The sequence below is a fragment of the Vicugna pacos genome, chromosome 11 (genome assembly GCF_048564905.1).
Source record: "Vicugna pacos chromosome 11, VicPac4, whole genome shotgun sequence".
NCBI classification, from domain to species: Eukaryota; Metazoa; Chordata; class Mammalia; order Artiodactyla; family Camelidae; genus Vicugna; species Vicugna pacos.
Window position 1 is genome coordinate 29,873,039 of NC_132997.1, and position 15,789 is coordinate 29,888,827.

The 15,789-nt window shown below is 41.0% G+C and overlaps 1 protein-coding gene across 5 annotated transcripts in view; it reads left to right on the forward strand.

Annotated features, from left to right (window-relative positions):
• Positions 1-2: 2 nt before the first annotated feature.
• Positions 3-15,789, forward strand: part of TBCE (tubulin folding cofactor E) — a 70,905-nt gene continuing 55,118 nt past the window's right edge. For 2 of the 5 annotated variants that reach the window (XM_072970994.1, XM_072970996.1), the window contains exons 1-2: positions 3-122; positions 15,510-15,643. In XM_072970994.1, coding sequence (XP_072827095.1) covers positions 15,538-15,643 — 106 coding nt within the window. In that variant the 5' untranslated portion in view covers positions 3-122; positions 15,510-15,537. Of the gene's footprint in view, positions 123-15,507; positions 15,644-15,789 lie in introns of those variants that run through there. The other 3 variants (XM_072970997.1, XM_072970998.1, XM_072970995.1) reach the window with 2 other exon arrangements.

The following is a 15,789-nucleotide window of genomic DNA, read 5'->3' on the forward strand; positions in this document are numbered from 1 at the left end:
CCGCGATCTCTCGCGGCGGCGGGACTTCCGGCCTCAGGAGCACTTCCGGCCAGAGCCGGAAGCTGCCCTGGGCGAGGCGCTGAGGGGTCGGCGCTGGGACCGCCCTGGCCGGCCGCGGGCAGGTGAGCTTCCAAGGGTGTGGGGCGGGGGGAGCCGAGGGTTCCGGGCCGGCGGGGGCCCGTGCATCACTCTGCGTTGCCCTCGGGCTCTTGTCCCTACCCTGGAAACTTCCCGGGTTGCGGGGCGGCGCCTGCTCCCCGGGGCTTTGACCCCACCCAGTCCCGGCGGGTGCGTTTGCGTGGCCGGGCGGGCGGGGTCGGTCCGGGGCCGGGGGCCCGGCGGGCGGGCGAGCCGGGCGGGTAGCGCCGCGCCGCGCGGAGAAGCCTCACTGGTGTGTCCCTTCAGAAGAGGGCAGGTTGGCACAGGCGACGGTCGGCTTGGTGTCAGGTGGGAGGGGCAGCCCCGACCTCCCAGATCGGTTATCATCTGTGGTGAAGAAGGGATAACGTTAAAGGGATGGAGAACATTTACAGTCATTACATGTAGTCACTGCCTACAGGGGACTGTTCTGGGTTGTGGGCGGGTCCCAATGAGGGTGTGACATCCCTGTCCCCAAAGAAGCGACCGTCCAGTCCGGAGGACTGGGCTCACAAATGCCAAACTGCTAGAGAAAGACAGTAGACGGAGATTAAACGAGCCGACTTCGCTTTTGTCAGACATTATAGCCCTGGACACTGTCTTGAGATTGTCTCAACTCTTTGCATCATTTTAGTTGTAAGCTTTCTGAATGCTTTTACAATTAGCCTTTTGACTGGCAGGCTTATTATACGTACAGTCACTGTCATTCCTGAAATATATGTTAAGGCCAAAACCTTCGGAGTCATCCTTGACGCATCTTTTGCACACCGCACACCTCTAAGAACTCTGCCTTCAGAGTCTATCCAGACTCCCAAGCCTGTCTCACCACTTTCACTGTCTAAACTGCAGTCATCTCTCACCTGGATTTTTGCAGGAGCCACCTAACTAGTCCGCTTTTTCTTTTTTAAGTCTTTCTATCACAGCATCTAGAGTGAGTCTCCTTAAGAAAAAAAATCAGATTATCTCCCTCTCAAAACATCCACCAAAGACTACCCATTTCACTTAGATTAAAAGCTAGATTTTTTTTTGGCATGTTTTCTTCTTATATTTTATATTTCTCTGATAGTCGTATTTTGTAAACTTTGGAGAATTATACTTTAATATAAGGGAGACATACAGTGAGCAACAATAACTACACACATAAAATAAGGCATTGTTTTTCTTCTAACTGAAGTATAGTCAGTTACAGTGTGCCAATTTCTGGTGTACAGCATAATGTCCCAGTCATACATAAACGTACATTTATTTGTTTTCATATCCTTTTTCATTAAATGTTATAAGATACTGAATATAGTTCCCTGTGCTATACAGAAGAAATTTGTTTTTTAATCTATTTTTATATTTTATAACTAGTGATTATCATTTGTAAATCTCAAACTCCCAAATTTATCCCTCCCCACCCCCTTTCCCCCAGTAACCATAAGATTGTTTACTGTCTGTGAGTCTGTTTCTGTTTTGTAGATGAGTTCATTAGTGTCCTCTTTTTTCTTTTATCTTAGATTCCACATATGAGTGATATCATATGGTATTTTCTTTCTCTTTCTGGCTTACTTCACTTAGAATGATGACCTCCAGGCCCATCCATGTTGCTACAAATAAAAGCCAGATTCCTTGGAGTGGCCTTCAGAGTTCTGTATGATGGGCCTTTGCTTTCCCTCTGATCTCATCACTTGCTACTCTCCCCTTTGCTCTACTCTCTTGCCTCAGGCACACCCTAACCTCAGGATATTTGCACTTGCAGTACCTTTGCCTAAATGTTCTTCCCCTTTATGACCTTACCTCACCCCCCCCTTTTTTAATATTACCTTCTCAGTGAGACCTTCTCTTCTATTTCCATCCTTCTCCTTGCCCTTGTGCCTGTCACCGTATGACATGTGTGCCATGTGCTGTGTTCATGTCTGGTTTATTGATGCTTCCCCACCAGGGCAGAAGCTTCACAAGGGCAGGTGTTTCTCTGTGTTTTGTTTACAGCTGTAGCCGAAGTGCCTCAAACAGTATTTGGCTTTTCGTGGACTCTCCACAATATAACTGTTGAATAAATGGATTTGTCCTTTTTTTTTTTTTTGCCATCTTATACTTTGTACTTTCTGTGTTTTTTTCTTTCTTTTTTCTTGCCTTTTCTTGGAACTGAGGTTTTGTTTGGTTTTCTCTTTTCACTTTTTCCTTTCTACTCATTTGGGAGATATGTTACTCCATATACTTTATTTCTGTTCTTAGAGTGGTTAACCTTTTCCTTTTAAATTTTAATTCCACTGTGCGTACTTAATTGAATCTAATCAGTCTTACCCGTGCAGAACAATATTGTTTTTACCTCTAAGCCACTGATTTTCACAGGCTTCCTGGATCATCTCAGTACTTATTTTTATAAGATGTAAATGTTCAACAGTAAAACTAGTAGTTACTGTTTTCTGGTGGTTTTGATTTTTTTTTTCTTTTTGGTTTATTAAAGTAAATTTATCATACATCTTATAGAATGTTTATTGTATACTGAGTACTTTGAAGTTTATTTAAAAATATATATATGATATTTTCCCTACCTTAGCATTTTGCTGGGAAATGTGCAGACGAGTCCATTAGAAAATAAAATGATGGACATTATTAAGTGTGAAATGAGTACCACCCAGAACGTAGGTAGGGGCCACCAGAAAGTGGGAGCTTAACAGTTTGCTGGTTATTAGGAAGCTGGAATGAATTCGTGGAGGAGTGATTTGGGAAGATTTGGTGGGATTTGAAAGTATGTAGAGAAAAGGCACAAATTTATTGATTCACTAATTTTATTAGTTCCTTTCATATAGTTTTTTTTTCTTTTGGTGGGGGAAGTAATTAGGTTTACTTATTTACTTATTCTTAGAGGAGGCACTGGGGATTGAACACAGGACCTCATGCACGCTAAGTATGCATTCTACCACTTGAGCTATACCCTCCCCCCTTTCATATAGTTTTATCATAAAAATTGTGGGTTTAAGTCGTTGGTGTTTTAGACAGAAGACACGTCCACAGCCTCTTCAGATATGCCTAAAGCTTTTTGGAGGAGCTACTGAGGATGATGTGAGACAGTTCACTCTGAGGCGGGGAAACACTGGGAGGGTGTAGGACCGTTTGGACACAGGCTTTGATGTTAGGTGCGAAGTGCAGGAAAGGACAGTGGGACATGATGCTGAGTGAGGCAGGCCAATCACTAAGAGACAAATACCGTGTGATTCCACTTCCATGAGATATTTAGAGTAGTCAAGTTAATAGAGATTGAAGGTAGAGGCTGGGGAGAGGCACTTACGAGGAGTTGTTTAATGAGGGTAGACTTTGCAGTTTTGTAAGACGATAAAGTTTCGGTGATGGATTGCACACCAATGTGAATGTATCTAATGCCACTGAACTGTGCACATAAAAATGGTTAAGATGATAAATTTTATGGCATGTGTATTTTACCACAATTAGATTTCTTTTTGATAAAGGACAGCAGATGGATTTGTTTCCAGTTAGGCTCTTCAGTACTTGGGAGTTGTTATGTTTTAAGTGGTAATTTAAAAGCAAATGACATTTTTGCCCTTACATGTTCAAAAGTATTCCCAGATTCTTAGTCTCCCAACATGAACCACCCGTCAGTGAAACCCTCTTCCATTTCCCTACCTCGGAAGCTCTTTCTCTTCATTTCTGCTGCCCACTTCGATTATCACTTAACCAGGGCATGCTTTCCGCATGGAGCCTTCCTCACTCTTAACCCACCTGGTTGTTGTCAGCACTGAATGTGATTTCTTGCGTTACTAATTTTAGATCTTCATTTTTTTGCTGTTAGTTACCTCTGCTAACTAAGCTGTAAGTTCCTTATAAGAGCATGTCTTCTTCTTCCGTATGTGCTTCATGACGGAAGGGTCAGCGGGTGTCAGGGCTCAGCCTAACATTGTCCTGCCCAGAGCTCCTCATCTCCGTTCGGGGCATTTCCCGCTGATGTCATGTTTTATACTGGAGAGGTGTCAGCATGAATGGTCTTCAGACCTCCTGCCAGTTATTTTGGTACAATCTTGAACAAATATCAGGAAAGATTAAGGAAAATACACTTGGGGAAAAGAATCCATATTGAAGAACTTTTTTCTGATATGAATTCACGAAGTGCTAGTGTTCTCACCTTTTCTGTTGTGCGTCCGACATCTGTTTGGATCTCTTGGTGGCTGAACAAGGTAGCAGTTGTAACTGAATCTGTACCTGCGGTGGCGCTAGACTCACCAGGATTAAACTTCCCCATATCAGCTACTGTTATTCTGAACTTGTGATACTTTTTTTTGATGTGGTATTTTTTCCTTGTTCTAAATACAGAATCTGATATATGATCTTAATGGCTAACGTATTTACTAGATGTTGAACACTGCTGCACACTAACTCATTTAATGCTTACGACAGCTCTGTAGGGTCAGCCCTAATCTCATGCACGTTTTACAGATGGGGAACCTGAGATGTGGGTTAAGTTATCCAGCACCCCGTGGTCAGCATGTGCTGGGAGAGGTGGACTTTCTCTCCAGCAGACTGGCTGCATGGAATGTCCCTAGAACATTAAATTGGAGCAAATATGACCTAAATTCTTATTTATTTTTCAGGATTTTTTCAGTTGCAGGAGAAAGAAAGCCAGCTCAAACTGATGTAAACAAAAGAAGGAATTTGGCGGTTCATTTAACTGGGCTGGTGAAAGGCTTTGCGCACAGCTGGATCAGCTCTGCTTTCCTCTTTGGCCTTAGTCTCAGACAGGTTTCTTCCATGTGCTGGCAGGCGTGACCCTCAGCTGCTCCAGGTTTAAGTGGTCCTTTTGTCTTCAGGTTTTGGGAAGGAGAAAGATGAATCCTCCCTTCAGGGGTCCTTCTTGTTGACTGAGAACAAGTACTGCCAGCTGTTTCTCCAGTCAGGATGGGTTAATTTGGGATCAGCAGAGAACTGGGCTTTGGGGTCTGCGGTGCTGGTGGGCCGCAGGGAAGGAGAGCGCTCTGACAGCGAGAAAGGGAAATTGGGAGGCTAGATGAACAGTGTCCGTGGTTTTCCCTTGGCTGCAGCCATAAAGGGAAAGGAGTCTTTCTTCTTCCTGCTGGGCTCCGCTGTGGTCACAGGGTGTGAGACTCCCCTCTTCTGGTCCCTTGACTCGGTTTAATTGAAGTTTGTGTTTATTAATTTTTTATGATGTTATTTCCTAAAAGATTGGCTCTGCTTGGGTTAGGATCTCCACAAGGAAATGGAGGTGAAGAGTCATCACATTGGCCGCCCTGGACACATGTCCTCTGCTGTAGTGGGGGAGGGACAGCCCACTGGGCAAAGAAAGTGCACTTCCCAGAAGGGGAGAGGATGTGGGGCTCCCGCTCTTGGTTCGCATGCCTTTCCCTAGTTAAGATTCTTGCACTCCAAAAAATTACAGTAATTTTTAGAGAACGTGTTAAAATTTTAAATGAATATTGTACAATTAGGATAAGGAAAATGAAAGCACTTTGTCAAGTGCTGTCATTTACGGTCAACAGTATGCTTTGTTGTTGACCCTGGAGTCTCACCACTGAGTTCCTCTCGTGTCCTCCGGCCTTCTTAATTGATTCTTTATCTAGGATAAAGACCCTTTTAGCAGTCTGATGAGGCCAGTGAACTCCTCCTTAGAAGGTTTTTAAATACAGAAAAACATGGTATTTCAAATGAAACCCTTTATGTGAAATAAAGTTATCAAATTACTTTAAACATTGTAATATAATAGTATGTGTGTTTCAGTATCAATATATTAAATAACAAAATCCAGCGGCAGGTCTAATTACTGTAATTTTGAAGTGGTGATGGATGTAAAGTTCATTTCAAGATGTCTGTAACAGCTATAATATGCTATAAAATACTTGTGATCACAGCTGCTGCTAATCCATCTGATTTTTTCGCCTATTTTTATAATTTAGGGAAGTGCTAAATTTCAGTTAGAGCTTAGTGAAAATCTTCAGGTAGAAGATACGTTGAGAGTCCATAGACCGCGGGTAAAGAACACCTTGCTTAGGCTCTGTGTGGGTGATCAGCCTAGTCCTCCAACTTCCTGGTGAGGCTGAGGTCCCACTTTGCTCTTGCTAGTCATCCCTGGTCCCCTGTCTGATGACTTCTGTTACGTTTCTTCGACCAGTGTTCCTTGGTGCAGCCTTTGAGTTTCTGAGAACGTCCGCTTGGACTGCCTGCTACAGAGCTCTCCCCACTTTTGGGGAGAGTCATCTCTGTCTTCTTGAATGCACTGATGCCAGGTATTAACCTTGACCTTCCTCCAGCCTGAATTTCTGGTGGTCATGGCTTAACCGCTGAGACACATTCCCTCCCATCTTTCATTCCTAGTAAACGTATGTAGTAACTCAGATCTTGGCCCAGCTCCTCCTTTCCTGTCTTCCCAGATAATGGTCAGCTTCATTCTAAAGTATTGTGCCTCTCAGGAATTGGGGAAAATAGTAGAATCTGAAGGAAAAAAAAAAGACACAAATGAACTTATTTACAAAACAGGAACAGACGCACAGATGTAGAAAGCAAATTTATGGTTACCAGAGGGGAAGAAGGGAGGTGGGAAGGGATAAATTAGGAGTATGAGATTTGCAGATACTAACTACTGTATATAAAGCAGATAAACAACAAGTTTACACTGTACAGCACAGGGAACTATGTTCAATATCGTGTAATAACCTGTAATGAAAAAGAATATGAAAAGGGACATACGTATGTATATGAATGAATGAAACATTATGCTGTGCACCAGAAATTGACACAACATTGTAAACTGACTACAATTAGAAAAGAAAGAAAGAAAACATGATTGAGGAGAATGGATGCTAAAATTTTATGAAGAGGGAAAATTTGCTTGTGAACCATTGAACTGCATGCTGTTGAGAAGAAAGAGTGTGACATATAACCAAAGCAGTGGAGGAAGCAGCCAGCAATTTTGATTTAGGAAGAGATATTATAGCAAAAGCACAGTAACTGATCTTGTGGTCTCAAGTGCCCATTCTAGAAAGATACATGCAATGCTGTGAATATCACTGAAATTTGCTGGGACAGTGGACTCATTATCTGAATGAAAATACATATCTTTGTTCTAAACAATCCAGTGTAGAACTTGGGAGACAAATACTGTGTATCAGGAAGATCTGTGTCCTTGTTTGGGGCCAAGAGTATTGGCATTAGAGTGGAAAGCATAAAGGACAAGGAACAAGAAGTGGGAGGACCCTCAGATGATGCTATACATCATTCGGGAAGGAGGAGAATAAGGTGGTTGCTCCCCTAACACAGATTATAAAAGTGGCACAAAAGTAGGTTAGTGTTGTGATGGAAGATGTCAGCTATCTGAAATTCTACTAGAGGCCCATTCCTTTCTAGGGACAAGACCTGATTCTGTTTTTTTTGTTGTTGTTGTTGTTGTTTTAACCATTTAAGTTCCTTGGAAGAAACAAAAGGAGAGGAAAGATTCCTTTGGTTTGAAATCTCATTAATAGGAAGGAGGAAACAGGTAAAGGAGAAGACCCTGAAATATTGTGGGAGAAGAAACTGCAATTTTTGAGAGTCTTCCCAAACAAACAAAATGTTGTGTGTAATCAAACTGCTTCCTTGGGTATTAGGAAGGTATGTTTTGAAAAATGGAGAATAACCATACTCTTTAAGATTCAGTGTCCCAGTTACAACTGAATCTAATCGAAGTTCTATAAAACCTAAACTTTGGGGAATTACATTTTAGATTTTTTTTAACCGTAGTAAAATACAGATAATATAAAACTTACCATCTTAGCCATTTTTAAATGTGCAGTTTTGTAGTGTTAAGTATATTCGTATTACTGCTTAACCATCGGCGTCATCTGTCTCCAGGACTCCCTTCATTTTGCAAAACTGAAAATGTTGCCGTTAAACAAATCCTGACTCCCCCTCCCCCAGGCAGACCACCGTCCTGCTTTCTCTGCTAAGTTGACTCCTCCAGGGACCTCTCTTAAGTAGAATCATACAATATTTGGTCTTTTGTGGCTGGCTGATTTCACTTAGCGTAATGTTTTCGAGATTCATTCCTGTATGATGTGGCAGAATTTCCTTCATTTTTAAGGCTGAATAATCCATTATATGGAGAGACCACATTTTGTTTATCCGTTCATCCATCAATGGACATTGGAGTTGTTTCCGCTCCTTGGCTGTTGTGAATAATACTGCTGTGAGCATGAGTGCAAATACCTGCTTGAGTCCCTCCTTTTAATTCTTTTCAGAATGTTTTATTTGGGGAATTATGTAGTTATCTCATCATTAAGACCATACAGGAAACAGTTTAGATTTAAAAACTAAGAAATACACCAATAAACCCATGGGAAATGGACAAAAGATTGTGAACTGGTGGATCACAGAAAAGGAGATCCAAATGAATGGATCAATAGATGCTCAGCTTCCCTCGTGAAAGGAAAGGCAAATAAAATACGTATTTAATGTATCAGACTGATAGGTAACCAAAAGTTTGTTAATATTCTGTGAAGGGTGAAGTTGTGATGAAACGGGGGCTTAGACACTGCTAAAGTGATTGTAAATTGGTACAGCCACCAAAAAGGGACGTTTGTCATTACTTCTCAAAATAAAAATGCACATACCCTTTGACTTAGCAATGCCCATTTTGAGAATGTTTCCTACAGATATTTTTGCACAAGTTTGAAAGATAAATGTGCAGGGTTAATCCTTGCAGTATTTTTTGCAGTAACAGAAACTTGGGAGTAACCTAAATGTCCATCAGTTTGGGGACTAGTTAAATAAATTGTTATATCTATACAAATACTGTGCAGCCATAAAAAATCTGAAAGCTCCTGACATGGCTGTGGATAAATCTCTAGGACCTACTATTGAATGAAAGTGTAAAGAATAGAAGCACATATACAGTATGCAATCATTTGTGTAAAGAAAGAAAAAAAGCATATATTTGCTTATATCTGCATGAAGTATGTATGGAAATACACTTAAGATACTAGTGAGGCTGTTGCCAGCGGGAGGGACAATGACCTGCAGGAGTGGAAGGGGAACTTTCAGTGTATTCCTTTTTGTAATTTTAAGTGTCATCTGTTCCAAAATTAGGTGGAAAAGATATGCATAGAAAAACACAAAGGGATTACTAAAATGGAAAAAGAGTCTTAAACCAGTGACTTTTAGACCCTTGAAAAGACCTCTTAAGAAAAGTATCACTCGGGGGAGGGTATACCTCAAGACGGAGAGCACGTGCTTCGCGCGCACAGGCTCCTGGGCTGAATCCCTGGTACCTCCTCTAAAAATGAATAAAATGAATAAATTACCCCCCCCAAATATCAGTAATGTTGAACCTCAAAATCAACTTATGAAAATATGTGAAGACAAGAAAAAAGCTTTTAGGGTTGATTTAGACTAGAAAGTAGTATAAGAATACACTGGGTAGAGTAATATATTTCTTTTAACTTTAAATCCTCAACATTTTTAAATGTAAAAAAAGAACATAGGAGCCCTCCTTATGTGTGGGGGATACATTCCAAGACCCCCAGGGGGATCCCTAAAACTGCAGATAGTACCGAGCCCTAATTATACTCCATTTTTCCTAAAACGTATAAATTAAATTTATAAATTATAAAATGAAATACAAATATAAATTAAAATATAAATTTATAAATTATAAAATATATAATTCATAAATTTTAATTTGTAGATTAGATACAGTAAGAGATTAATAGCAATAATAATAAAATAGAACAATTATAGTCATATAAAAATAATAAAAATTATGTGAATGTGGTTTCTCTCAAAATATTTTATTGTACAAATTTAATGCCTTTTCTGCTTAAGCCCTGATCATGCACATGGCCATAACTTTTGCAGTTCGAGGTATGACAGCTTAAATTTCTTTTTCCTTCTTCACAAATTCATGGATAGGTTTGTTCTTAATGTAGATCTTAGCGACTTCAGCATGTGATTAGTTTTTTTTCCTTATTACGTGGAGCTCTGTCACCTTTTCATTTACAGGAAGCACGTTGTGGCTACTTTCTGGCATCCGAACTGCCAGCGTCGTTGCGCTCGTGCTTTGGGGCCCTACTGAAGTGAAATGTGGGGTTACTGGAACACAAGGACTGTGATACCTGGACAGTTGATCTGATGACCCAGACAGCTACTGAGTGACTGGCGGGCAAGCCGGGAATTTAATGAGAACAGTGCGTTATTCCTCCCGCTTTTCAAAATCATTCTCCTTTTCCTCCTCATTGTTATTAATAGAAAAAAATAACAATTACTTGTTCCAAAAACTCAACAACTCAGAGGTGTCTAAGCTAATAAGTAAAAGTATTCCGTCCCTTACCCCTTCCCTCCTCTGCCTGATTAAGAGTGTATCATCCCTGGGCTGACATTGTATTTTGATTTCAGTGAGACATTTGATTGATAAAGTTCATGACACTCTTGAATGTGAGTTGGATAATAGAAAGACTTGTAACTATAAAGTTTTACCCGTGGGTTTCTGTCTTTGGTCAGTGTCTTACATTTTTTTTTTTTTGGTGTTTTTTTGTTTTGTTTTGTTTTTGTTTTTTTTGATGGGAGAGGTAATTAGGTTTATTTACCCTTAGAGGAGGTACTGGGGATTGAACCCAGGACCTCGTGCATGCTAATCATGCACTCTATCACTTGAGCTATACCTTCCCCCCTTATATTCTTTTTTTGTCTTTGTTTTTATAAAAATTGCCCAGGACAATGCTGGGAGAGATGGTTAATATGTTGGATTGTTGACTCTTTAATATAGATAAATGTAAAGTCCTACATTTACAATAATATTATCATTTATTAACTTCCACCTCAAAAATTAGTTATTCAAGTACAGGATAGAGAAGACCTGATGGAAAGCTCTGGATGAGAACTCCTAAGACTTTGTAGAAATACGTAAACAAGTAGGTTTTCTCTTGGTGCCAGTGCCAATAATTAACTTTTTTTTTTGATAGACAATTTGGCCATGGCTTTCCAGAATCTTAAACATATTTATTTTGAATAATTGTCTCAAGAATTTGTCCCAAGGAAATACTTCAAAGGATACCAATAATTTAAAAATGAAAGATGTTTTTAGCTGTTTTCTTTAGGATAGTAAACAATGAAAACATATAACAGTAGAGAAGTGATTAAGTAAATTGTGGTATCTACATGTCAAGATTAAAGTGATTAATATGATGACCTTGTGGCTCTATAGAAAAATGTTTACAGAATGTTAAAATAAGTAGAATAGAAATTATGTGTCTTTGTATTATATTAAAAATTCTATTTACATGTTGATGAAAATTGAGAGGGCATTTAAAACTATTGTAAACTGTTTTTTAGGGTAATGTAATTATAGTGAAATTTTAACATTTCAGTTTTATGGTCAGAAAGTGATGGTAACTCAAAAATGGCTATAGAGTTTATTTCATTGTGGTCTTAATAGCAAGCAACAATCGTTCCCATGAGAAGGGGGAAAGTGAATGTAATATTAGGCTACCTTATTAGATGAGTGATTTTCAGACCATTGAACCCACACACAGGTCAAGTCACATTTGGAATGTGGTTTTCAGTTTTAGGTGTTGTATTTTAAGAAAAGAATCGGTAAATGAATTGTGAAGGAGAACTTGGAATTCACATGAGGATGGTTTATCAAGGAAAAGAGTTTTAGGAGATGGGGACAGGAAGAGGAGAGAGGAGAAACAGTAACATAATGGTGGCCTTCAAATGTGTCAGTGTCAGCTGGGAAGGGGGCTACTTTGATTCTCTGTAGCTGAAGAGGGCAGCGCTAAAGTCAGTGGGTAGAAGTGATCGGGTGGCATGTTTCATCTCTTTAAAGAACTGTTATCTAACTGGTGGGGTCACCTGAAAATTAAGTGGGCCATCTTCGTTCGTTAGTGAGCCTGTATACTTAAAGTAAAAGGCTTGGCTGGCCCCCAGAAGAACCTAACCAAGACCCAGTGCAGGCAACTAGGGAAAGTCTAACCAACTGGGCGCGCTGGCTTCAGACAGTCTGACTGGACACTGACACGGGGGAGGGCTTGGGTTGGGGTGATCGAGGCGGGGGTGTTAGCAACAGACCATGGAGGTCTAGGGTGCACCCATCACAGACGTCAAGTGGGTCTAATGACGGGGAGTTACTGGGTGACCAGCCAGAGGGAAAGGGAACCAAGGCCTCGGTCTCCAGAACCTCCCAGAAGATCACAGTATCAAAAAACAATTATTAGAAGAATCAAGAGACTAGACAGGGTCATCAGAAGTAGTGACATGACACGCAGCCAATAATTACTGACCTTAGACCCCGTGTAGCTAATGGTCTCAGGTCCTGTGGGCACGACTTACAGGTGGGCGTGGGAATTGTTACTAGAGATGGAAGGGGACCAAGCACGTGAAGGAATTTGGTAATCTATGAACTGCTTGTGTGCGTTCAAGGAAAGTGAGGATGGCTCCCTGATGTCTTCTCTCCACACTTTGCTGTTACGCCACTTGGTTTCTCACCAGTTGACCACTGCCCCGTCCTCCTCACCAGGCCGTTGTCACTCTTAGCCTCTGTGAGGCGGGGCCCTTAGGCTGAGCCCCAGCCAGAGCTGCAGCCTGACTGTGGGGCTGGTTGTGGGTTTCTGGGTTTGGAAACCCCCCTGAACTCCAGTTCATGGAAGCAAGACTCGGCCTCCTGCTCTAACGTCTCGTGGGAGCAGAGTTCGGCAGCGATCTTACTAGTTCTCTCCTTGGGGACTAGAACTTCGCATCTGAACACAGGCTTGTGAGTAGGGCCCTACCTGTAGACCAGATGTCTCAGCTGCTGACCATGTGTGTCTGAGCTTCCTCCACAGGAACATGGCTTCCCCACACCTGTCCTCCCTTCTTGTTCATTCTGTCCTCCAGGTACCAGAACTGTCTTGACTTTTCCCACCAAGCTGAGGTTCTGGGATGCTTTCCCTTTTGCTTTTCAACCCTACCAGGCAAGTTTAGATCTAGATTTTGGCCCCTTCCTGACTGCCCTATCCTCCCATATTTAAACCGTCAAAATTCAGCCCCATTTTGAAATAGGGGTCTTCTCATAAGAATTGGGGAAAATTTTTTTGGAAAAAAGTTTTTATGAGAAAGTAGAGAAAATGACTGAGAAAAACCAATACTGAAATTTGATAAGAGATGGCAGCGCTCAGATTATTCTGTTTTATGGGGAGAGCAGGTCAGATGTGACACAGACAACTACAGTAATAGAGGAAATGTCTACTGTTTCTTTAAAAAGCATAACATAAAGGCAGAGAAGTAATAATGTTAGAGACCTCAGCTATCCAGTTAAGGTTTATGAGTAATGAAAAATGTGTTTTGAATCCCAAAAAAGTGCGATTAGCGGTGTATGTTTTTCTTATATTGTGCACCTATTATATGATAATATTATTAAAATAGCAAAGTATTTTTTCAGTAGTCCTGTAACTTGTGGTCTTTTCAGAATCCTTGCACGGCAACATTGCTAACTTTTTAGCAACTAAGTTTCATTTAGACGAAGATGAGGGTCTAGTTGAAAACCGTATTTGTGTCAGCAGAAGGAACACAAAGTTTTTAAGCTCTAGGCTCACACGGTCCGATACGGTTGCTCCATTATTCCTACTGCAGTCGATGCCGACACCAGGAATCTAGTTTTCTCTTACCCTTTCTGGCTTTCCCTCCTCTGACCCTTTAGGGATTTCTTCCCTCTCCCGTTTAAGTACTTTATTTCCCCGTGGTTCTGTCACTGATCCTCCTTCTTTCCATCTAATCCACTTTCCATTTCATCCACTGTCATTGGCATCAGTTATAAATTGTGCTGATAACTCCCAAATACACATTTCTAGTGAAAACATGTCTTCTGAACTGGAGACCCCATCCATCATGACGTTCTATGGACACCTCCAACGAACTCTTTCCTCCCAAACTTGAGCCTCCTGTTGTATTACCTGCTTTGGTGTCTGGCACCACCATCTACCCTAGACAAAACATTGAGTCTTCCCAGTCCTCGATTTTACCATTTCTATCCATTTAATCACCGGACCCTGTTCCAGCTCTTAACTTTCCCTGAAATGCACACCCTTCTCTCAGCTCTGATGGCCGCTGGACTGTAAGCTTCTGAGACAGGAGTCACACGCGCGCGGTCAGCTGTGATGCCCCGTCCAGCACAGTAGCTCGCATGTCGTCAGCACTTACCATGTGTTGGATGGATGGGTGGAGGCCAGCGCCTTGGCCTAGGCTCTCATTGTTTCCACCTGCTTTCCAGCAGTGTTTCCCTCACTGGCTACTCTGCCTTTTACTTTCTTTTGGTGTGTTGTTTACACTCCCGGTGGTGGGATACATCTAAAATACAGCTTTAAAAACTTTGTAAATAAATAATGTGTATTTCTAAAAGATAAAGGCTTTTCAAGAGTCATAAGCCCTATACCATTGTCACAGCTAAAAAGTTAACAATTATTCTTCCCTTTTTTCCAAAACAGATTATTTGTTAGCCTTTTTGAAAGGTTATTCTTTAAATATCACCAGCTATCTAGTCAGCGTTCAAATGTTCAACTTCCTCATAATTTATTTTAAAAAGTATTTACAGTTTAAAAAAATTTTTAGGTTCCAAATAAAGTCTGTACATTGAAGTTGATTGCTATCTCTCTTAAATTTCTTTGATTTCAAAAAATTTTATAATTATTTTTAGGGGGGAGGTAATTAGGTTTATCTATTTAGTTTTTCATGGAGGGACTGGGGATTGAACCCAGGTCCTCGTGCATGCTAAGCACATGTGCTCTACCACTGAGCTATATACCCACCCCACTTCTCTTAAATTTCTCTTAATCTCCTTGTGTTTCCCCGTCTCTTTTTTTTCATTTGTTGAAGGATCCCACTTGTTGCAGCAGGAATTCTGTCTCGTTTTCATTCCTAGAGAGATGGTACATTTCTCCTAGGCTCCTTTTAAGAGCTTCTCTTAATTTTTAGGGGTCTGAGCTTTTTCATTATCTGTGCTCCTTCCTGTGTCTGTGGGTCTGTGTGTTTCTCCTTCCTGGGGGGAGAACAGTGCCCATGTCACCTGTTTCCTTTCCCTGTTCTCTGGCTCCTTTATCCCCATCATCTCCTATTTTCCTCTCCTTCCCACCCCTTTCAGTAAATGATAGAATACACAGCCGTGTGATGTGAGCTTACTGGAGTTAAGCAAGATTTTAAAAACTGCATTAGATTATCAAAATGTAGTTAGACGGTGAAGTAGAATCAAAGTATGAGTGTGCAGTGCATAAACCTTTAGATTCTTCTCTGCACCAAATACGAAGACTAAGTTGGGCAGAAGCGTTGGGCAGACCTCATGAATATCTACTTGAAGTTAAAATACATTTTTTTTTTTTAGAGAATTTTACTAAGTTCTTGTCAATGTTATATTTCCTTCCTAGGTCTCCTCACACTTTGGATTCTGGCTGTATGACAATGACTGACACTTTGACATCAGATGTCATTGGTCGGAGAGTTGAAGTTAACGGAGAACATGCAACAGTGCGTTTCTCTGGCGTTGTCCCTCCGGTGGCAGGTAATTTAAGATGCCGTGTGTGTGTGTGTGTGTGTGTGTATTTACTTTCTGGTTGTTTCTGGGTCGGCTCCTCAGCAGTGCTTTATAACACCAGTTTTGCGGAAACTAACGACCAAGTTATATATGCCTCTGATAGACAGTGTTCT